At 40.0% G+C, this 21,864-nt stretch overlaps 1 protein-coding gene across 1 annotated transcript; it reads left to right on the top strand.

The window, feature by feature from the left end:
* The first annotated feature begins 754 nt into the window (after nt 1-754).
* On the top strand, nt 755-20,803 carry kdm5ba (lysine (K)-specific demethylase 5Ba). The gene is made up of 27 exons (XM_034533027.1): nt 755-1,036; nt 6,129-6,206; nt 6,423-6,545; nt 6,640-6,810; nt 7,454-7,579; nt 7,894-7,987; nt 8,110-8,213; nt 8,327-8,485; nt 8,634-8,753; nt 9,938-10,096; nt 10,506-10,687; nt 10,865-11,027; nt 11,364-11,483; nt 11,867-12,061; nt 12,449-12,630; nt 12,919-13,043; nt 13,140-13,290; nt 13,635-13,755; nt 14,441-14,796; nt 15,755-15,893; nt 16,002-16,181; nt 16,987-17,145; nt 17,858-18,277; nt 18,853-18,943; nt 19,044-19,231; nt 19,339-19,602; nt 19,705-20,803. The coding sequence occupies exons 1-27, from the start codon at nt 884-886 to the stop codon at nt 19,840-19,842; spliced, it is 4,461 nt and encodes a 1,486-aa protein (XP_034388918.1). The 5' UTR covers nt 755-883; the 3' UTR covers nt 19,843-20,803.
* Nucleotides 20,804-21,864: the final 1,061 nt, after the last annotated feature.

The raw sequence follows: 21,864 nt of genomic DNA, 5'->3' as shown, positions 1-21,864 counted from the left end.
GAACCATGGCACATTTTACTATATTATAAAGGCTTTACTTGAGGCGTTCAGGAGTCAGTGAAGAATACATCACTCTCTGGTAATTACAATGTTTGTTATTAAAACATAAACAACATATGACCGTAGATTCTACCAATCAACGAGCTCCTCTAGACCATTTAAAAACGAAGTGCCGGTCTGCGCGCAACGATCTAGTGGGTGTGTTCGATTAGAAAACCCAAGGTACCATCTGATACGTCCATTATTCCGGCTACCCCGGGCGGGGTTAGGAGAGGCCGAAACCATTATGTCAACGGACTCAACAAGGTACATCCGCGTACAAAACGGGTGAATGAATCAAACTCATCCAACAAGGGGGCAATCATCTGATAGGAATTCACGAACCAATAAACTATATAATCCTTAATGTAAGAGTATTGTGCTCACAAAGTGTTAACTATGTGAGTGAAAACTCTACGGTAGTGTGTATGAAAATATTAAAGTAAATTTAAATAACGTAGAAGGCGTTAACTCTACTCTAACACTGCCCGATAGACTTTATTTATCTCATTCAAACATAACACAAATGAGCTGTATCAATGTCGTAAAATAAATTATACACACAATCCTGGCCTGTGAAATACATGTGAAAGTGTGCGGTTGCGTGCACAGTCAAAAACTGGTTGTAAAATGATCGTAGCCTATGAGTGTCTACGTTTTGAAGCGGAGGGACACAAGCTCTTGCTGTCACTTCGCGTCTCCAACTAGATAATTCGTCTTTGAGTTCAATGAGTGGAGAGTGGACATGAACTGAAAGACAAGACATTCATAGCGATTCATAGATTCGGCGTGAGGAAGCCCTTAAAAAAAATAATTCTGCTGGAGTCACAACGAAGATGCAACGATGACTCAACCACAGCTGAATGAGTTCATTCCTCCTCCGGAGTGCCCTGTTTTTGAGCCCAGCTGGGAGGAATTTGCCGATCCTTTTGCGTACATCAACAAAATACGACCCATTGCAGAGAAAACTGGCATCTGCAAGGTCCGACCACCGCCGGTGAGTATTTCTTTAATTTATTAGTTGTTCTGGGCTTTTTTATTTGTGTGGCGTGGTGTGTTGGCCTCAGCTGTTGTTGTTAATTTAGAAGGCAAAGTTGTGTTTTTAGACAGCTTTCAACATGGCGGATTGCGGCTCCCGAGTTGAATTGTCAGCTCGCCCGAGCCTGGAGTGTGTTGTGTTTGCAACAACGAAAGTGAAGCGCTGTCGGATGATGAAGACGGTGCTTGATCAAGTTTTTAACGTCCAAACACACGGGCGTGTATTTATTACAACGGTCATCTTTTTAAGAGCATAATTTCAACAAAAAATAAATAATTCAGATGTTGAAGTTGGCCTCTATGCAAATGTGATGGAAAGTGTTTACGTTAGCGCAGAATGAAATGCTTCCTGGACGTGTCGCACGGAAATCAGCTCACCAAGATTCAAACTAATATTTTGAATCTTGCTTTTAACAGTTGGTTGAATGTGTAGCTCAACTTTCTCGACAGGATTTGAAGGATTTAGCCAGTATGAGGTAACCAAGCTAACGTTAATCAGGCCCGTTTAAAGCTGCAGCTGTCTGACATGTAACGTTAACGATTCTAACGTTACGTACGTGCTCGGTGACCAACTGTTTATGGAGAGAAGAGACGGTTTAACGGCTCAACGGACACTCCGTTTCTCTTTTTTTAATCGGAGCTTTCACATGTTTGAAACTTATTTGAATGCGATTATTTTAATTTGTTGACGGCGTTTTTGGTGTGTTTTTTTAAAGCTAACTTGCAGAATAACGTTATATCGTTATTATAAAAGCAACTGTCGGACTTTATTTGATTTCTTTCTGATTTGAAGGATTATTTTTGCCACAATCCACACCTAACATGTCGCATGAGTCAAATATTATCAGAACAGTAAGTAGAGGAAGTAACGTTTGTAATAGACATTTTAAAATGCACACAATTGAAATGTATCTCACAATGATCTTGATTATGTTGGGAAGGGGTGGGAAGATATTTATTCAAGGGTGTGTCCAAGCTTCAACGCCAATTAGCTAGATAGAGGGCACATTTCTGGAATAGCAATTATAATGGGTGATTCTCCCATGTTGTAATAATATTAATATTACCTTTAATTTTTGGCAGTTACCAATGTATAACTTTAAAAAAACATTGAGGTCATGGATGCAAATTGTTTCATGTAATCTGTTTGCCATAATATAGACTTAGGTAGGTTTAAATAAGGAAGTTTATAAGCCTGTTTACAGGCGAAACCGGACGAGTAGGGCTGCAATATAACCAAAGAAGGGTGGGACTGCTTGGTGTTTGTTCTCCCAAAAGAAACCTTCTTTTGAAGGCATGGTTGAAAGTGCACAGCTCATGTACACAAGAGGGCAGTGGCAAAAGCTTTGAGCATAGATTAGAAGCCGAAGGTCTTCCTTTACACCAGCTAGACCAAGGAACTGTTGGTTGTCCTACTACTGCTTTTTTTTTAATGGATTTTTGTCATATAGAAATACTACTGCTCCAGGGTGGTTTTGAGAGCCAAACAAACAATCTTAAATCCTTTAGCAATAAGAATCATGAGTGGATTTCTACAAAAGCAAAATTGAGGTGCATCATCCTGGAGACTTGTATGGCAAAGGTTCATGCAGTGTACATGTTACGTGCTGTGATGTGATGTTGTGTGGAACATTTTAATGTTTCACGGTGCTAATCCCACAGCAACATTGCATTTAGCAGGTGGTCCGTTATAATGCAAATGCTGACTTGTAAATATGAACTATGTGCTTCTGTACCCATTTAATAAATATTGTGATGGTGGAATTGGGTCCAGCGCTTTAGCCTAGTTTCTAGGCTCGGCCGAAGCAAGTCACCACATCTCGAATGCCAATTTGGCACATTCACTTTACTTTTTTTACACTTTCTTTTTTTGTCTTTTCACCACTTCTAATCTATATTTTCGTACCAATTTGAACCACATCTCTAATGTAAATCGGGTGACAGCATCCATATATTGCTATATTTCTGTCTCCATTAAGGCTTTGAATTTCCCTTCTTTCTACATATTGTTCGAGGTTTTTCCATTTGGGTTCATAATTGTTGTTACACCAGTAGATTACTGGTCTAATTTGAGCTGCATGGAAATATCCCCTGAGGTTTGGTAATGCCATGCCCCCTTTATTTATCTGCAGTGTTTCATATTTGACTCTTGGCCTTTCACCGTTCCATATAAACCTTAAAATAATTTCTATCCCAGGCTCTGAATTGTTTCTCAGGGGTCACATAATCTGTTCTTCACGACATCTCAAATGCCAATTTGGCACATTCACTTTTCAATGCAACAATGTAGTGTTAGTTGGAGTTTGGCTCTAAGATTTGAGCTTTGTCATTTGAAAGCAAAAGTTGATATCTTCATTTGCTTATATACACTTGTAATATGTTGATGGGTCAGTCTCCACAAATTACTCTGTACTAGGAGTGAATGGAGAAATACTTCAATATGAAAAAATTAGAGCAAATGTTTAAAATCCAAGATAGGTGGGAGCTAGTTATTGCTTGAGACTAGTTATCTAATTAGAAAACAATCTTTACCTTGCCAACAAAGCTGCTACAAGCCCATTCAGTTAATCTAATTAGGGCCCGAGACCCTTATGCTGGCACTTTGCAAGGGGAAAAGAGGGTCATGGCCTAAAGTTGCATACTTCAAAATGTCCACACATATCAGAATCTGTGAAAATACTTATCGGATTGGGGTGTCGGGAAAAAGTTGGAAATATTAGCTCGGTGGCGCCCCCTTGTGTTGGAAAAGCTAATACTTTTTTCCGCAATGGCCGATTGACTTGAAATTTGGTACACATGTGCACTTGGACCAGCTCTACAAATATGTTCAAGGGGACCATAAAATGCGCCATATTAGATTTTCCGCCATTTTGAATTTTGTAAAAAACAAGTTTTTTCCATTTTATCCTAAACCCTTGGTCCGATTTTCACGAAAAGTTATGTGGTTAATTATTGGTTCAATATCATCCGAACTTATGAAAATAGTGTTGATATCTCATTGCGTTCAGAAGATATGGGCCAATTAACATCTAAGGGGTGTGGCCTAATATTTAAAGACCCATAACTTCCAAATGACTTGGTCTATCCTCACCAAATTCCTAGCATATGTTCACATTATATCCCTTAACTCGGCCATACATGATCTAATCTGCTCCATATTTCTCATATGGCATGACATACTGACCCTGAAAACATCCATATGTTAATTTTGAATTCAAGTCATAGCGCCACCTAGTGGCACATTTTTAACCTTTTCTTCACGTTTTGGGGAGTTGTAAAACAGCGAACTCCTCCTAGAGATTAAACCAGATTCATTCCAAAGTCAGGCAGTGTGATCTTGACACCTAAGTAGTGAAAAGTTATCAAAGGATTTTAAAAATATAAAACTTTGTGCGTAGGCCGCAACGGCCCATTCGCCATGAAAATGGAAGTTGTTTTAACTTGGCCATACATTATGTAATCTGCTCCATATTTCTCATATGTCATGACATACTTACCCGGAAGACATCCATATGTTAATTCGAATTCTAGTCATAGCGCCCCCTACAAATATTAATTTAAGCAGCCCCAGTGCTACGTTTGGCCTACATGTCTAAAACTTGGTAGACATATGTAACACATGTAAACGAAAAAGAAAGTCTCTTGGGACCATGCTCCAAACTGTACCGGAAGTCGGCCATTTTGATTTCTGTGTGATTTTTCATAATTTAGCCCATTCCTCCTAGGCAAATCATGGGATAGGCTTCAAATGTAGTCAGTGGTCTAAAATCCTTGGTGATTAACATTTCTGAATTGAAGATGCTTTTCCATCACACAAAAAAACCTCTCGTGGACACTTGGGCCAACGGTCGCAGACACTCGGCCGCGCGAACCGGCGTCCAGCAAGTACCTCGACGTGCGTGAATTGTCGAGGGCCCGATCAATGCTGCTCGCAGCTTTAATTTAGATTGGTATGTGGCCTGGTTTTTCTGAAAGCACAAACACGGTGTTTAGCCTAGAATCTGAGCCATTAAGGACAAAGTAATTATCCATTCAGTGCTGTTCCAGAGCAAGATTATTGTCTTTTGTCTTTTAAACATGTCTTTTGTACGTGTTGTTGTTTTTTTTATTTAAATTTTTTTATTTTTTGTGTGTTGTGTGTTTTTTTTCTATAAAAAGCATAAAGATTATTATAATCTTCATGCACTTCGGTCTAATGTATTTTATAAATACTTTTGGATTTAATGATGTACAAATGAGAATATCTGGTTGACTCTTGAGCCATCACTGACACCATGTTTTCTAGTTTTGCAGGAAGTTGTGTGAGTAGGTGTGCATGTGCATTAATACCAGACATGTCAGTGTTTAGTTTGTGCATGCAAAACAAAGCCAAAAAATAAACATTTAATCAACCATTATTAGATGTATGTTTGCACACACGCGATGACTTCCTGTATGTATATTAATGGTTTACTAGAATAATAGCAGTCTCTTGGAAGTACAGATTAGTGTATAGTCAGGATTAGTTTTAGATTGTTACTCCGTATTGACTGCAGGCATGCTTGGAAAGGGGATCAGTAGATAGATCTTTAAATATCACACTTGCGTATATAATCATTTAAAATAATAATCCGCAACAAAGACTACATCTAATCGGTTTGAGTGACGTTTGGTAACAAATAAAAAAAACAGGGCCCAGCTGGTTTAAGAAATAACTTGCACTTGCTTTAAATTCTTTTGTAAATAAAAGTATAAATTCATGACCAGGTTTTAAAGACTTATGTCTTCAATTGCAGCTGCGAGCCACAGACAGGCTGAGGGGGCCAGAAACACATTTTGTGTTTTCATGGGATTTATTCAGAAAGAAAGAAATTGCCCGTTACTCCAGCCTGATCCCTGATGGAGACTTGTTTTGAGTGGTTTGACTTCAACTTCTCTTCACGTCGGGCCTTGTTGAGCATGCTATACTTTTAGTGGCAAACGCATTTTTGATTCAAATACTTTTATTTCAGTGTAAACATATTTGATGTCATTTTGCTTCATGAAATGTTTTTTTTTTAAAATTCTCTCAGGAATGGCAGCCACCATTTGCCTGTGATGTTGACAGACTGAAATTCACACCAAGGATACAAAGACTTAATGAGTTAGAGGTACATGTATTATGTTTTGTAAGATGTGTAAAATGCAGTTCGTGTAAATGGAAATTTGGTAAATAAATAATCCTGTCAATTAATTATTTTATTCTTGCACTTTAAATCTGAAGTTATTGATGAAATGTTCTTGTCTTTTTATTGCTTGGGAGACATTGACAAAACATCTGATAAATCCTTGTTAAACTGTTAACTTTTGTTTCTCTGTGCTTTTAGGCTCAGACCAGAGTCAAGTTGAACTTCCTGGATCAAATAGCAAAATTCTGGGAGTTTCAAGGATGCACTCTGAAAATCCCTCACGTGGAAAGAAAGATTTTGGATCTTTACCAGCTGAATAAAGTGTGTGCAAATCCTCACTGGTGTTAAAATCAGGACAAATTAATCTTGATAAAGATAACATGCAGACTAAATGCATCATTTTTCTCTTTCCAAGCTTGTGAATGAAGAAGGAGGCTTTGATGCCGTCTGTCGAGAGCGGCGCTGGACTAAGATATCTGTCAAGATGGGCTTTGCTCCAGGCAAGGCTATTGGCTCTCATCTGCGGGCACACTATGAGAGAATCCTCTACCCATACAACCTGTTCCAGAATGGAGGCAATCAGCCTGTACGTCGCTTATGTTTTCTTTTCCCACTAGAGCAGCAGTTGCTAGAAATGTTAAACAAATTGTTTAAAATTTAGTAGATGTTAATCGGAAGAATTAATTGTCAATTTACGTGCTTTTTTTTCCATCACTGTAATGATTATAAACCACAGGTAATGACTAGAACTCTCGCTCTACCAGTGCAATACACACCGTATTATTATAGTTGACAACATTATAATTCAGTCTTTATTTTAATTTAGTTAAAAGGGTTTTTGACCGAGTCTTAGTTCAGTCCTGAGAATAGAAACAACAGTAGCAAAACAGTGCCAGGTATTGAGTATGGTCAGTGTCATAAAACTGACAAGCGCAAATCAAATGGGACCATTTTGAAATGTAAGGATCGCACTGCTTTTTTGAGAAACACAAACATTTGTCTCTAACTCAATACCGTCAGAAGAATGATGCTGGCGTTTGGTGTCTTTAAAGAGGTATAATAAAGGGACTTGAAGGAGATTGTATTGATATTATATATTTGGAGAGTGTCTGTCTGATTTGGTTCATTTTGCCTTAAATGTAGAGACTTTTTAGGTTTTTGTTGCACTTAGTTTTTACTCTTGGTAGTTCAGTGTTTCGTGTCTTACATTCCCCAACTTGTCTTTGCAGAGAGCCACCTTGACCAATGACACTAAAGATAAAGAGTACACCCCACACGACCTGCCGCAGCGGCAGTCTGTCCAGCCTCAGGAGACCTGCAGCATTGCTCGCCGTGCGAAACGCATGAGATCTGAAGTGAGTCCAATCTTTCTATCTCGCTCGCTCTCTCTGGCTGACATTGTCACTTGTGCCATTCATTATGTGTATGATATGTGTGTTGATAAAGTTGGATGTTTTTAAGTAAAAGTTAATATTAATCCACACAAAGGATAAAGGACTACCAGTTCAACCAATCTATATTGCGACTGTGACAATATTTCACTTTGATAGTGCAGCTACATGTTTGTTTTTTTTATAGCAGTTGTCACGATTAAAAGAGTAATCCTCCTTATCGAGAGCCTGTTGTTCTTTGGTTTCTGTTTCTCACTGACTCTCACTGACTTCAACAGAGAGGCAGTTTTAAAACCGAACCAGGGGAAGTTTGTGAGAATCGTCCCAATCTCAGGAGGAGGATGGGAACGTATGTTGTCAAACAAGAACCTGGTAAGGACAAAGCAAGCAGTGCTGCTTGGTTTATAGAGGAAAAAGGGGATTGTGTCAGATGTGATCAGAGACATTATTCGAAATTCTTAAAGCTTCCATGAGCCTTCCTCTGTGTCTTTCAGTGAGACCGGTGGTTACTGAGGTGAAACGGGAGCCCATTAAACATGAGAATCCAGTAGATTATGAAGAAGAAACTGTACTAGATAAGAGACGTCCCTCGAGTAAAGTAAGTATATTGTTTTGTGTTGAAATGTTGGCTTACAACACATTAGTACACCAGTAAAAACACATGTATCCATGCTGTAGTGTTGTTCCATGCTGTACATTATGTCTCCTCAGATAGACCAGTACATGTGCCTTGTTTGTGGCAACGGGACTGCTGAGGACCGCCTGCTGTTGTGTGATGGCTGTGATGACAGCTATCACATCTTTTGTCTGATGCCTCCCCTCCACGATGTTCCCAAAGGCGACTGGAGGTGTCCCAAGTGCCTGGCTCAGGTGAACAAACCCTCTGGCAGCTAAATACTGGCAGAGAAGCTCATAATTGGGAACAAGAGAAAAAACATCTGTCTGATTATTCACAAATATAATACAACGCGAAGTGTTTCCTAACGTTTTTTCCTTCTTTTTTATTTTTATTTTACAGGAATGTGGCAAACCTCCTGTTGCATTTGGCTTTGAGCAGGCCGGCAGGAGCTACACCCTCCAGGCTTTTGGTGACATGGCCGATTCCTTCAAATCAGATTATTTCAACATGCCAGTCCATGTGAGTTTGCATCACTTGTTCATTGATAATCAAGTGGTTTCCATTTTACTCAAGCCAGCCTCAGACTACAGGAGTTTTAGGTTGTTTTATCCCTGATTCACCCCATTGACAATCGGGAGAAATCTGGCCTTAAACCTTGATCGGTACCGATATTCTGCCCAGATTGAGTAATGTGAGGGGTTTACAGATCCAGTCATTAAACTGTTCATAGCGCTCATTAATTTCAAACATGTTTGTGGGTGGGAGTTAAAGTCTGTATGATTACGTCTTGTGCTTTCTGTGCGGGACCACGATGGCCAATGAGAGAAACAAGCCGGTGCAGCTGACTGTTGAATTTATTTAACTTGAACGTTACTGGAAATGATAAAACTTTATAGAATAAATAGGAAAACTATATTTGGTTATGGGTTGTAAAGGGGGAAATTAATATAATGGTTTATATCGACAACCTTCTAAGATTCTTTTTTTTTTTCCACATCTAAAAACATGCTAAATTATCACCTAGGTTTATACCAATTATAGTGCATTCAAGATTTGTTCAAGGAATTTGAACATATCTTGTATTTTGAACCAGATATACATCTGAAAGTCGTTTTCCCCAAAACTTTAATGACTTGTGCTATAAGATGATAACATACATGTTTGACTCAGTGGAAACAAAAGTTGTGCTGACATGATTACAACCACCAAACCCCTGCTACAGATTAGCATGCACAAACTATTCCAATCAATTAAAATTAATCTGGTTTCTGAGCAGATTTGGAAGATCTTTGAGGACAACAGTCCTGAACTTTCTGTTTTTTTAAATTTTGGACTGGAACAAAGGAATGCTTTGATAACACACTTCCAAAGAGTCCTTTTTGTCTTATCATATGTTGTTCCCACTCTCACACAACACATCCTGTGAACATACTCTTACTGCACAAAGAGTGAACGAGGTTAGAGGTCTGGCTTGGAGGGGACGGAGGGGACCTAATGAGCAGCTAGTTTGAGACGTAAATTATTGTCTAGCTTGATTCTTGAAACATATAATGTTGTCATTGATCCCAGCAGATATATTCTGACGTGTCCAGTGAAAACACTATTCTTAATCTGTTTGAGCTTGTGATCAAACTAGCTTCAGTTTCTAGACTAGTGTGAATATGGCACCCAATCACACCATGTCATTTCCTTTTGTGCTTTAGATGGTTCCCACTGAGCTAGTGGAGAAGGAGTTCTGGCGTCTAGTCAGCACCATTGAGGAGGACGTCACTGTGGAGTACGGAGCAGACATCGCCTCCAAGGAGTTTGGGAGTGGTTTCCCTTTGAGTAACAGCCATTTTGAAGTCACTCCTGAGGATGAGGTACAATCTGTCTGCTGTTTTGAGGATGGTGTTTTATTTTTGTCTAAAAACATTAAGAGAATTATATGTGGTTAGGGATTGTAAAGGGGGAAATGTATATCATAGTTTACTCCACAACCTTTAAATATTGATTTTGTCCATGGCATCAACATGCAAATTGATTACCTGGGTTTATACGAATTATAGTGCAAGTATAGCACCAAACAGTGGAATACTACAAATGATGTTGGGTTTTTCAAAACAACCATAGTATTTCCTAATGCAATGTAGGTTTTTGACTGGCTCCTGGGGAAAAAACTAACGGCACTAAAATAATGTGATTATCAGTTTTCCCTGTGATAACACCTGCTGAACTAGGCTTTATTTCACTAAGAAGTCAAGTGCATTGAGATCTGTGTCCGACCTGCAGCATTACCTGAGCAGCGGCTGGAACCTGAACAACATGCCGGTGCTGGAATCCTCTGTGCTGAATCACATTACAGCCGACATCTGCGGGATGAAGTTACCCTGGCTTTATGTGGGGATGTGCTTCTCCTCCTTCTGCTGGCATATTGAGGACCACTGGAGCTACTCCATAAACTATCTTCACTGGTAGAGTACACTCTCTAAACTCTATTGTGTATCTGTTATAGTGATGTTAATGCAGAAGTTTGACTCTTACACAACAAGCAATTTCTTTCACAAGAAATGCATTTTTGTTGATCTGATTCATTCTTCAAATAAATTGTGTAATGGCACTTGTTAAGTGTTTTTTTGACATGTTTGCAGGGGGGAGCCAAAGACGTGGTATGGGGCTCCTGGTTATGCCGCAGAGCACCTCGAGTCGGTCATGAAGAACCTGGCACCTGAGCTGTTTGAGTCCCAGCAAGACCTCCTTCACCAGCTGGTCACCATCATGAATCCCAACACGCTGATGAACAACGGCGTCCCGGTAACCTGCTCTCAATGTTACTCATTTATTAATCATCACATTTAAATGTCAGACACAAAGCGATATCTTTGTACACTAAGTGTGATGACGAAGTTCCTTACTTTTAAATATTACACATCACAGTTGCACAAAAAGTATGTCAGTTAATATAAATCAAAGAAGATAAAGAAAATGTCAACCTGTTGCAGTGTCTTACCACTTTATGGGAGAATATCTTTTGAGAACCATCAGAACTTTGCTTGTTTCAACATGATCAGTCTCAATATCATCCTTATACCAAATGGTAACACTTACAGCTTGTCATTTCTTAATTTTTATTTTCTTACTGATTATTAGATCTATCGCACCAACCAATGTGCAGGGGAGTTTGTCATCACTTTCCCCAGAGCCTACCACAGTGGGTTCAACCAGGGCTTCAACTTTGCTGAAGCTGTCAACTTTTGCACCATGGACTGGGTAAGAAAATGTGTTTTCACAACACTAGATCATTTTAAACTGGTCTTGCTGTAAAGTCATCTAGTAGGAGTTCTGTTTATTAGAATTTACTGATAAATATATATTTTGCTCCAGCAGAGATAGTTAAGTATGCCTATAACAAATTGTAGAAAACAAAAGTTGTGAAAAAATTGTCTAATAATTGTATTTGTATTGCACCTTTCATGCCAAAATGCAGCCACAAATAGTTTACAAAACACGATTAAAAACAATTGTATAGGAAAATACATAATACAGATTAAAAGGTATAAAAATCAGATATTCAGGTACAGAAGCAAATTCTTTTGGCTTTAATAGTTACCCATTGCTCCTAAACTCAAACCCGTCTATATATTTTCTGACAGATGCCCATCGGCCGTAAATGTGTGGCACACTATCGCCAGCTGAGCAGGTACTGTGTCTTCTCACACGACGAGATGGTTTGTAACATGGCCTACAAAGCAGACGCGATGGATGTCAATCTGGCATCCAAAGTGCAGAAGGAGATGACCGTCATGGTCCATGAAGAAGAACAACTGAGAGAGAAGATTAATAAATTGGTGAGGAGGTCTTGTCTTAAGGATATTTTGCATTTGTTTTTGTTCAATGATGGCAGGAGGCAGGTTTAATATTTCAGCACACATGATTGACATCCAGGAGGTAAAGTGAGTTAACAGGACACAACTACTTTATTTTCTCAATGGTCTAAAATATGGAAACTAAACACATTTGAAGAATTGCAACTTGTTAGAATTAAAAATCTTAATCTCATTCATTTTTATTTAGTTTTCAGTATTGGCTCCTCTGGGGCAGTTATAGCCAAGTGGGTACACCCGTAATCACGTCGTCAAGAATACATTAGAGAGAACTTTAAGACTATTGTTTGTCTGTTCAGGTCTACTCTGCAGCTCAAATTACTGATTTTTTTGGGCATATGTTTTCTCTAGGGTGTGGTGCAATCTCGACAAGTTGATTATGAAGTTCTCCCTGATGAGGAGAGGCAGTGCAGCAAGTGTCGAACCACCTGCTACCTGTCTGGCATCACCTGTGCCTGCAGTCCTGGCAAGATGGTGTGTCTGTACCACACCCGGGACCTCTGCTCCTGTCCTCCTAGCAACCTTACACTCCAGTGAGTCTTCAGTAACCACAACAACTGATCATACTTGCTCTCTTCTGAATTTGACTTGTGCTTTGTTTTTAGTACTATTATGAATTGTCTGAATATTTTTTTTAAATCTCATTAGATCTCATTAACATCAAAATCCTGATAGCTCTTAGAATATACAATTTGTGTTTTCTAATAGTCATTTCACATTTGGCAGTAGGTATAAGACATATTTCTTTTTATTGGAACTTTAACTGAAAATTATCAGTCATCATTGCATATTCATTGCCTCGTTTTTGTCTTTCCCTGCAGTTACAAGTTTACACTGGAGGAGTTGTATCCGATGATGGAATCAGTGAAGCTGCGTGCCGAGTCCTATAAGGAATGGCTCTCTAGTGTGCAGGACATCCTGGAGAACAAAGGAAACAAGAAAAGAGGTTCGCCAATGGGGAAAAGCTAAATACTACAAAACTCAATAATCCAAATTGTATGTATGTATGTATGTCTAAAAGTTTGTACTACTTTCTTTTCAGGTTTGGAAGAGCTTCACAGCCTGGTGGAGCAGGCAGAAACAAAGGCGTTCCCACAAATCAGCCTCCTGGATCAGCTACGCACAGTCGCATCAGAAGCTGATAAAGTTGCTGTCATGGCCCAACAGCTTCTTAATGGAAAGAGGCAGACGAGGTACAATGTTAACAGATTTTCACACCTGGCTTTTTGTTTTGTTTTATTGGAAATTACAGTTTTCCACTGATTGAAACTGTTTTGTGTAGTTATCTTTTCTTATTGTTACTGTTGTTTATAATTGTCTATTGTATCATTATCGGAGGTATTAGGGCTCAGTTACTGTTCCTATTTACAATTTAACTTGCTCGACAAAGGTGATGGAATGCAGACTTTAATTTCAAGATTCCAATATTGTAGTTCAGAGACTACATTACTTATTTGGTTTATCTTAGCCATTTTCAGACAATTCTGTCATTTGACATTCATAGATCTGCTGTTTCTTTTCTATATTTTTATATCAGGTATCGTTCGGGAGGAGGAAAGTCTCAAAACCAGAACGAGCTAACTGTTGAAGAGCTGAGGTCTTTTGTCCGACAGTTTGATAACCTGCCGTGCAACATCCGACAAGCTCCTTTACTAAAGGTTAGATAGTTTGTGTAGAGGCCCTAACACTTTTCCAATGTATTCTTAAAGTCACTAGGGGGCGAACGGGAGAATATTTTTGGATGCGGTTCAGCCACAAACAAATTCACTGTCCAGTGCACTGTGTCTTTTTCAATCCGTACTCCGTAGCATAACATTAGCGATGTCCAATACCCTTGCAATACATTACATGTTGGTTACAGCACAACACAGGATCACGCTGACATGACCACGCTGACATGACCACGCTGACATGACCACGGTCAAAAACAGTTTGCTTCCCATCCACACCTGTTTTCATTAGCAGGCACTTGCCTATATGCCTTTTTAATGTTAATGTGCCACCCTGTGTTCAAATGTAGAAACTGCATTCCCAATTTACCCGTTGTTTCCCTCAAAGATATAAGAAAGCAACAAAACTACATTATCGCTCCAACAGTTTTGAATAGAAACATTAACTTATTTATATGACGACCTGAATCTTAAATTTAATTGGTTGCTTGGAAAAAAATTAGCACAAATTTAAAGCTTTTTACTTTAACGTTGTTCTGTGTCATCACATTTTCACATTATATGCAGTATAATAATGTCTGAACATAACGAGTGAATTTGGCTTAATTTTAGAATGTGGTCTTGTCTGACGAGTCAAATCCGTCCCTAAATGCCTGTTGAATGTGACCTCCAGGACCTGTTGACCCGGGTGGATGACTTCCAGCAGCGCAGTGAGCATCTCCTCTCTGATGAGTCACCCAGCCCGCTGGAGCTGCAGGACCTGCTGGACGAGAGCCTGGGCCTGGACGTGGAGCTGCCCCAGCTGCCCCTGCTGCGGGAGAGACTGGAGCAGGCCCGCTGGCTGGAGGCTGTGCAGCAAGCCAGCAGCCGGCCAGAAAGCCTCTGCCTGGACACCATGAGAAGGTTGATAGACCAGGGTGTGGGTTTGGCCCCTCACAGCTCTGTGGAAAGAGCCATGGCTCGTCTGCAGGAGCTGCTGACTGTGTCGGAGCAGTGGGAGGAGCGGGCCCTCAGCCATATGGAAGCCAGGTGAGGACACTGAGCAGCAATGGGCCTTAGTTTGTCTGGTCATAGCTCTTATCTTATTTTTTGCTCACACTGCCTGGGGTTTAGGTGGAAACAAAAAAAAGGATAAAGTATTCAATGATAAAAGTATGATCCAACAAAACAGACTACCCACTCTTCTCTAACCCATAACCTGTTCCTAATCAAATTCAGGAACAACTTAGTTTGGTTCCAGTAGTAAACTTGCGTACTAAAACTTTATTAAAATAATGTAAAGTCTGTATTTCTAAACCGTGAATTCCTACTTTTTGTTTTGTAAATGTAGTTCTCTTAAAAAGTGGTGTCAGAGAAAACGTGAAATCAGCTTTAACTTTAGACGGTGCCGAGTGAAATGTGCCAAGTCTGCAGAGCTGGATCATGTTGGATAAAGAGGATCATGGTGTTGTGACAGTGTTTAACCCTCCGAGGGCTCCACAGAGACTACACACTGTAAATCACCAGACTCTACAATAGCAGGCATTACATTACATTACATGTCATTTAGCTGACGCTTTTATCCAAAGCGACTTACAATAAGTGCATTAAACCATGAGTCCAAACTCAGAACAACAAGAATCAAGCAAGTACAATTTCTTTAATAAAGTTAAACTACAAAGTGCTATCAGTAAGAGCCATTTAAATGCTACCAAAGTGCTACGACGGCGCTACCTTCCCTATTCAAGGTATAGTCGAAAAAAGATGTGTTTTTAGTTTGCGACGGAAGGTATAGAGACTTTCTGCTGTCCTGATGTCAATGGGGAGCTCATTCCACCACCTCATATGATCTGATACTGGATGTTTAGATACATCTATCAAAAATGCCGTCCTATTTTAGTAGGATTCAAAACTGAAACGCAAAAGATAAAGTGACAATCCCACATGGGATATTGTATAAAACCTGAACATGTAAATTGTATTTAATAAAGCTCATGTCTCTTCACAGGCCGCATCGCAACATGGAAACACTCGATGCCGCTCTACAAGAAGTAGAAAACATCCCTGCTTATCTGCCCAATTGTCTGCAGCTGAAGGACGTCGTCACCAAGGCCAAGAAATGGCTCCATGAAGCCGAAGCACTTCAGGTGAAATATACTTCAAGTTAAACCATGCTTTATGTTCCCGGCTCTTAACACTTGGCCTGAGATGGTCAGAGATTGTTGAGTTTGGATTATAAATCCAAATGTTTGCAGCTCGGTGGACGTATTCCTGTGCTGGACAGCCTCTCTGAGCTGCTCCTCAGAGCAGAGGGCATCCCGGTGATGCTCGAACCGCTGAGTCGGATAGAGGTCCTCGTCAGTGACGTGCAGACCTGGAAGGAGAGCGCGGCAAAGACATTCCTACTGAAAAACTCGCCTTTCTCTCTCCTTGAGGTAAAAAGCTGTTAGTAACTGTGTGTGTGTGTGTGTGTGTGTGTGTGTGTGTGTGTGTGTGTGTGTGTGTGTGTGTGTGTGTGTGTGTGTGTGTGTGTGTGTGTGTGTGTGTGTGTGTGTGTGTGTGTGTGTGTGTGTGTGTGTGTGTGTGTGTGTGTGTGTGTGTGTGTGTGTGTGTGTGTGTGTGTGTGTGTGTGTGTGTGTGTGTGTGTGTGTGTGTGTGTGTGTGTGTGTGTGTGTGTGTGTGTGTGTGTGTGTGTGTGTGTGTGTGTGTGTGTGTGTGTGTGTGTGTGTGTGTGTGTGTGTGTGTGTGTGTGTGTGTGTGTGTGTGTGTGTGTGTGTGTGTGTGTGTGTGTGTGTGTGTGTGTGTGTGTGTGTGTGTGTGTGTGTGTGTGTGTGTGTGTGGGGCTGCACGGTGGTGTAGTGGCTAGCACTGTCGCCTCACAGCAAGAGGGCCGCGGGTTCAATTCCCGGTCGGAGCGGTCCTTCTGTGTGGAGTTTGCATGTTCTCCCCGTGGCAGCGTGGGTTCTCTCCGGGCTCTCCGGCTTCCTCCCACAGTCCAAAGACATGCTGCAGGTTAATTGATCTCTAAATGTCCCATAGGTGTGAGAGTGAATGGTTGTATGTCCCTACATGTGCCCTCGATGGACTGGCGGCCTGTCCAGGGTGTCCCCTGCCTTCGCCCTATGTCAGCTGGGATAGGCTCCAGCGCCCCCGCGACCCTAATGAGGATAAGCGGTATTGAAAATGGATGGATGGATGTATGTATGTCTAATGGTTTTTTATTATTATTTATGTTCTCAGGTGCTTTGTCCAAGATGTGATGTAGGCACTGGGCATCAAAAGTCGAGATCTAAAAAGGCAAAAGAAGCTACACAGATCAGTAAAAAATCTCCAACAAAACTGGAGTCTTTGAGTGACGTGGAGAGAGCTCTCTCTGAGAGCAAGGACTCTGCCTCTGCCGTGAGTGTGAATGCAGTATTTTATCTTTTCTCAGTTACAGTAAAAGTTGGGGGGTTGGGTTACATTAACAACATTCCTTATTATTGCAACTAGCTGCATTTTTCATCTTGTTTTAACAGTTACTGTTCTGAATTTTCAAGAAACCCTACTGTCCTAAAATATACTGCAACTACAAATAAAACGAGTCACATTTGAATATTTACAGTTACAACTGTAAATTGTATTGGTGTGACACCACAACTGTACAGAAATCCTGATTGCTCATTTCAAAGCAAAGTTTCTGAATATGGGCTACGTGTATTTCTCAATGGGTGTTTTGAAAAAGAATTACATGAAAATTGCACTTTTTACAATATGGGACCTTTGAATAGTAGGGCTCAAAAACCACCCAAAGAAATGCTAAATGATTTTAAAAACATATGGCATATTACAATGCAATGTTCCCGGTTCACTTCTGGGAGCTTTCTGACAAACGCTGTGACTCATACTTTACATAAAGAAATGCATATACCCCTATATTGCTAAAACAATGAAATCCAAAAGGCAGGGGAAAATGATTGATTTATTATCAATCATGAACACTATTTCAACAGTGTGGTGATGTTACCTTAACAGCCCTAATTACAATAGTGGGTATGAGCCTAATTTGTAGACTGAGAATGAGATTATTCTTTAATTTGCATTTATTGAGTTACATTTTCCACTTTCACAGATGGCAACTCTCGCAGAGGTCCGCCAGAGGGAGATGGATATCTTGTTGGCTCTGCGTGCTTCAAACGAGTCCAAGCTTGTTCCGGCTGAACACTGTTGTGCACTTGGTGTTTGCGTTTGCCAAAAGGCCCCTTCAGGTGCCATGATGCAGTGTGAACTCTGCCGAGAAGTTTTCCACTGCGGTTGCGTTACAACACCGGTAAACCTCGAGTACGGCCAAGCCTGGCTCTGCCCACTTTGCCAATGGTCGAGGAAACCCCCTCTGGACAAGGTCCTGCCTTTGTTGGCTTCACTGCAGAGGATTCGTGTACGGCTGCCAGAAGGGGACGCCCTGCGCTTCCTCATCGAAAGGACGGTGCGCTGGCAGCACAGAGTTCAGCAGGCATGCACAGAGGGGGTGCTGAAGAAAGTGTCAAAGATGGTCAGTGGAAACATTAAGAGTATCTTAATGTTATAATTCACCATCACAGGGTCTGTTTGCGTTGTGGGTGACATTGATGTTGTAGACACACTGAGCCCTGTCAAGTATACTTAAGTTGATTGTGACACCACCTGCTATAATTATTATTATTATTATTAGTGGCATTGCTATTGGTATTACCAATACCATTACTGCTTCTATTATCATTATTATTCTATTACATCCATTGTGATTTTTGGTAGTTGTAATTTTTTCATCATGCCTACAACTAATATGAATAATTTCTGTCATATTCATTGAATGTGCTGTAACTCTGTAACGTTGTTCATTCTGTACACATGACATCTATTGCACTTCTGTCCATCTGGGGAGATGGATCCTCCTCTGTTGCTCTCCCGAAGTTTTCTTCCCCTTTTCTCCCCGTGAAGTTTTTTTTGGCGGAGAGTTTTTCCTGAGACGATGTGAGGTCCGGGGACAGAGGATGTCGTATGTGTACAGATTGTAAAGCCCTCTGAGGCACATTTGTGATTTTTGGCTATACAAAATAAACTGAATTGAATTGTTCATTGTTTCAGGGGAGAGTTGGACCTGGAATGTCTTCACATCTGACTCAGGAAATAAACGGTTCATTTTTCCATACAGAGCACCAGTCTGTTCCACTCCAGGGTCAGTAGAAACGCTTTAAGCATTCTGCATCTACGCATACTTTGCATTTTTCATTTTTATTTTGCCTCTGAACTGTCTGCTCTCATCATATTATTCACAGGACTCGGCCATGAGCTGGAGGAGCTGATGGTGGAGGGATTCCTACTGCAGGTCACTCTGCCTGAAACTGAGCAGCTGTACAAATACCTGTTGTACAAACTGGTCCCACTGCTCTCACATGGCGCCCCTTGTGGGAACAACACAGAACAGGACCAACAGTCACAGAGAGGGAGCCCCCACCACAACAAGGTAATGAGGACCACAGCAAAATATGTTCGTGGATCATATTCTCAATCCCACTTATCACGTATCATTAATTATGATATGTTTATTATAATACTTGTGCCTTAACACAGAATGGCGTTTCCGGTCTCAAAAAGGAGGCGCTGAACAGTCCGAGCAAAAGGACCAAGCGGCGTAAGGAAAGCTTCGACTCGCAGCAAAGCGAGAAGGCCAAGAAGATCCGCAAAAATAAGTTTAAGAAGAGCAAAGAGAAGTGCGAAGACACCACATGGGCGTGTTCTCCGACACACCCAGTGTCCGACCCCACTGCTTCAGATTCAGAGGAAGACTACTCGCTGTGTGCTGCACCATGGTGCAGAGAGCCAGAGGGCGACGAGGTTTGTTTTATATCGGACTACTTAATGTCCTACATGCAGGCGATTTAACTGATTTATATCTTTATTGTGTTAACATTTTTCTCCCATCTTACTGCTTCTCAGGTAAACTGGGTCCAATGTGACGGCAGCTGCAATCAGTGGTTCCACCAGGTCTGTGTAGGACTTTCTGCTGAGCGAGCAGAGAAGGATGACTATATTTGCATAAGCTGCACACAGCCAGACTATGACCGAGGAGAATGAAGACCAAAAAGCGACTTTGATGGATCTACATTTTTTGTTGCGAACCCCAGCACTTAAGTGCACACCTGAACTCTGTGTGCTCCTGTGGCTTCTCCCCTTTTACCGTCTGGCTTGCCTGTAGTTAAAATGGTGCTATTCACTGTTTTTTCCCCAGAGTTACAAAAGACTTCTGTCACTGTTTTTGTCACGTGGCTGGTTTTTCAGCCAATCAACTAATCCTTTCTGAAACTTTCCAAGACTTGATGCAGATGTACAAAATTACAAAATGTTTCAACACCGCAGGGATTTTTCAACCAAAAAAAGTCAATTTGACATCACATTTTAGAACTGCTTTTTTCTTCTTTTTTTTACATCTGAACAATGTGAAACTTATCTTTTTCTTGTAGAGTAAATATTATTTATCTAAGCAATAACTGAACTGATTAATTAAGGTTCAGTTTTCACCTGAGCTATATTTGTGCTTATAAATTCTTTGATAGATTGCCTTCTTGAAACAAAAACCCTGAAGAATTCACATGAATCCTCTTAATATTGACCAGTTCAATTTAATATTTGTGAACAAAATTTGAATTCGAAACGAGAGAGTAAGGACTGTATGAGCAATTTGATCCAACATGTGCAAAAGTGTGCACCCCTATCCCATAACAAATCACTGAATTTGATATAAAGTCTGGTTCCTTTTGCGGTGTCTGTAGAGGAAAACAGTGTTTGCGTTGCTTAAGACTTAATTATGTTCACAAAATAAGAATGAACTGTCCAACATCAAAGGAATGTACATTTTGTTTTAGGGTGGATTTGTCCATTTATGGTTTAGATGAAAATATTGTGTTGGACTTAGATTTAACAAAGACTGTGTGATTTATTTGTCACGGGTATATGACCTTTTTCTGCTTTTGGGTAAATAATATAATTCATATGTTGCAGTTTGCATTATAAAATAAAAAAAGTTTGTTCCCATATGCCTGAACTCGTCAATCCTCATAGTGCTGAATGCGATACAAGTAAGATTTTGCTTTGTTGTCTGCAGTAGATTTCGGTGGGATGACTTTTTAATTTCTCTTTCAACAGTATCTGTAAAGGAGGAACTGTTCTATTCAAATCGTCTATTTTAATCAAAACACCAGGGAACTATTATCTGTGAATGGGGAAATGGATATTTATGTCAGTAAATACAATCAATAAAGAAAATTATGATTTTATAAAATATCTTCCACAACACTCATGAAATGGAAAACAATACATATGTATATAAATGACTATATACATTAAACAAACTGATAAATAATTTATGGTGCAAAGCTAACTACTATATTATGGAGATTTGATAGAACCGGTTGCACCATCTTGAATAATATATCACTTTTTATTAATAATCACAATTTCTAAACATCCAATACAGTGCCTCACATTCAGCTTTTCTAGCACATCTGACCAGTACAACAAATATTTAAAGTGCCCTGTGGAGTTTTTACAGAAACAGTTTACATATCGAAAGTATCACTGAATATTTTAAATTCTGCAAGGTGCTTGCTCATTTGTGAACACACTCAGCTTAAATATCAGTAATGTGTGCACTTACAAAACGAAACTGTGGATTTTAGGATTTTTCCATTCCACAAAACATAGGAGATAACTTGATAGATACTTTCCCAGTGGCTGTAAATGGATTAGTAAAAGAGAGGTTATTTACAGTAAATTCTAAGAGATTCACATCTGCACTTTGGGTGTCTTTAATTTAGTAGTTGTGGTTATTTGGATGTGGCCAAACAAGCTTTACAAATGAAAGAATATTTTGAAGATGAGTTCACTGATGTAACACGGAGTATGTGTAAACTTATGTAAATCCTTATAATGTTCTCGTGGTCTCACTGCAGAGCTACACTCTCAGTTGCCAGTTTTAGGAACCCCAATCTAAAACTAATGTAGTCCAAGCCTGCAATACATTCTACCTCCATGTAGGTTATAATGTTCAGTTTTTGATGAGTCTGTTTTAGAGTTTAGTGTTGACTCAACTGTATGGTC

This window comes from Cyclopterus lumpus, chromosome 5 (assembly GCF_009769545.1).
Source record: "Cyclopterus lumpus isolate fCycLum1 chromosome 5, fCycLum1.pri, whole genome shotgun sequence".
NCBI lineage: Eukaryota > Metazoa > Chordata > Actinopteri > Perciformes > Cyclopteridae > Cyclopterus > Cyclopterus lumpus.
The sequence above is the reverse complement of the archived record's forward strand: the minus strand, read 5'-3'. Positions and strand labels throughout refer to the sequence as shown.

What these genes read in the sequence shown, in the direction of transcription:
- kdm5ba (XM_034533027.1), top strand. Translation starts at nt 884, where the DNA reads ATGACTCAACCACAGCTGAATGAGTTCATTCCTCCTCCGGAGTGCCCT. An exon ending in ATCTTTACCAGCTGAATAAA is followed by an intron (nt 6,546 to 6,639) that starts GTGTGTGCAAAT and finishes TCTCTTTCCAAG; the next exon opens with CTTGTGAATGAAGAAGGAGG. An exon ending in CCTAGCAACCTTACACTCCA is followed by an intron (nt 12,631 to 12,918) that starts GTGAGTCTTCAG and finishes CTTTCCCTGCAG; the next exon opens with TTACAAGTTTACACTGGAGG.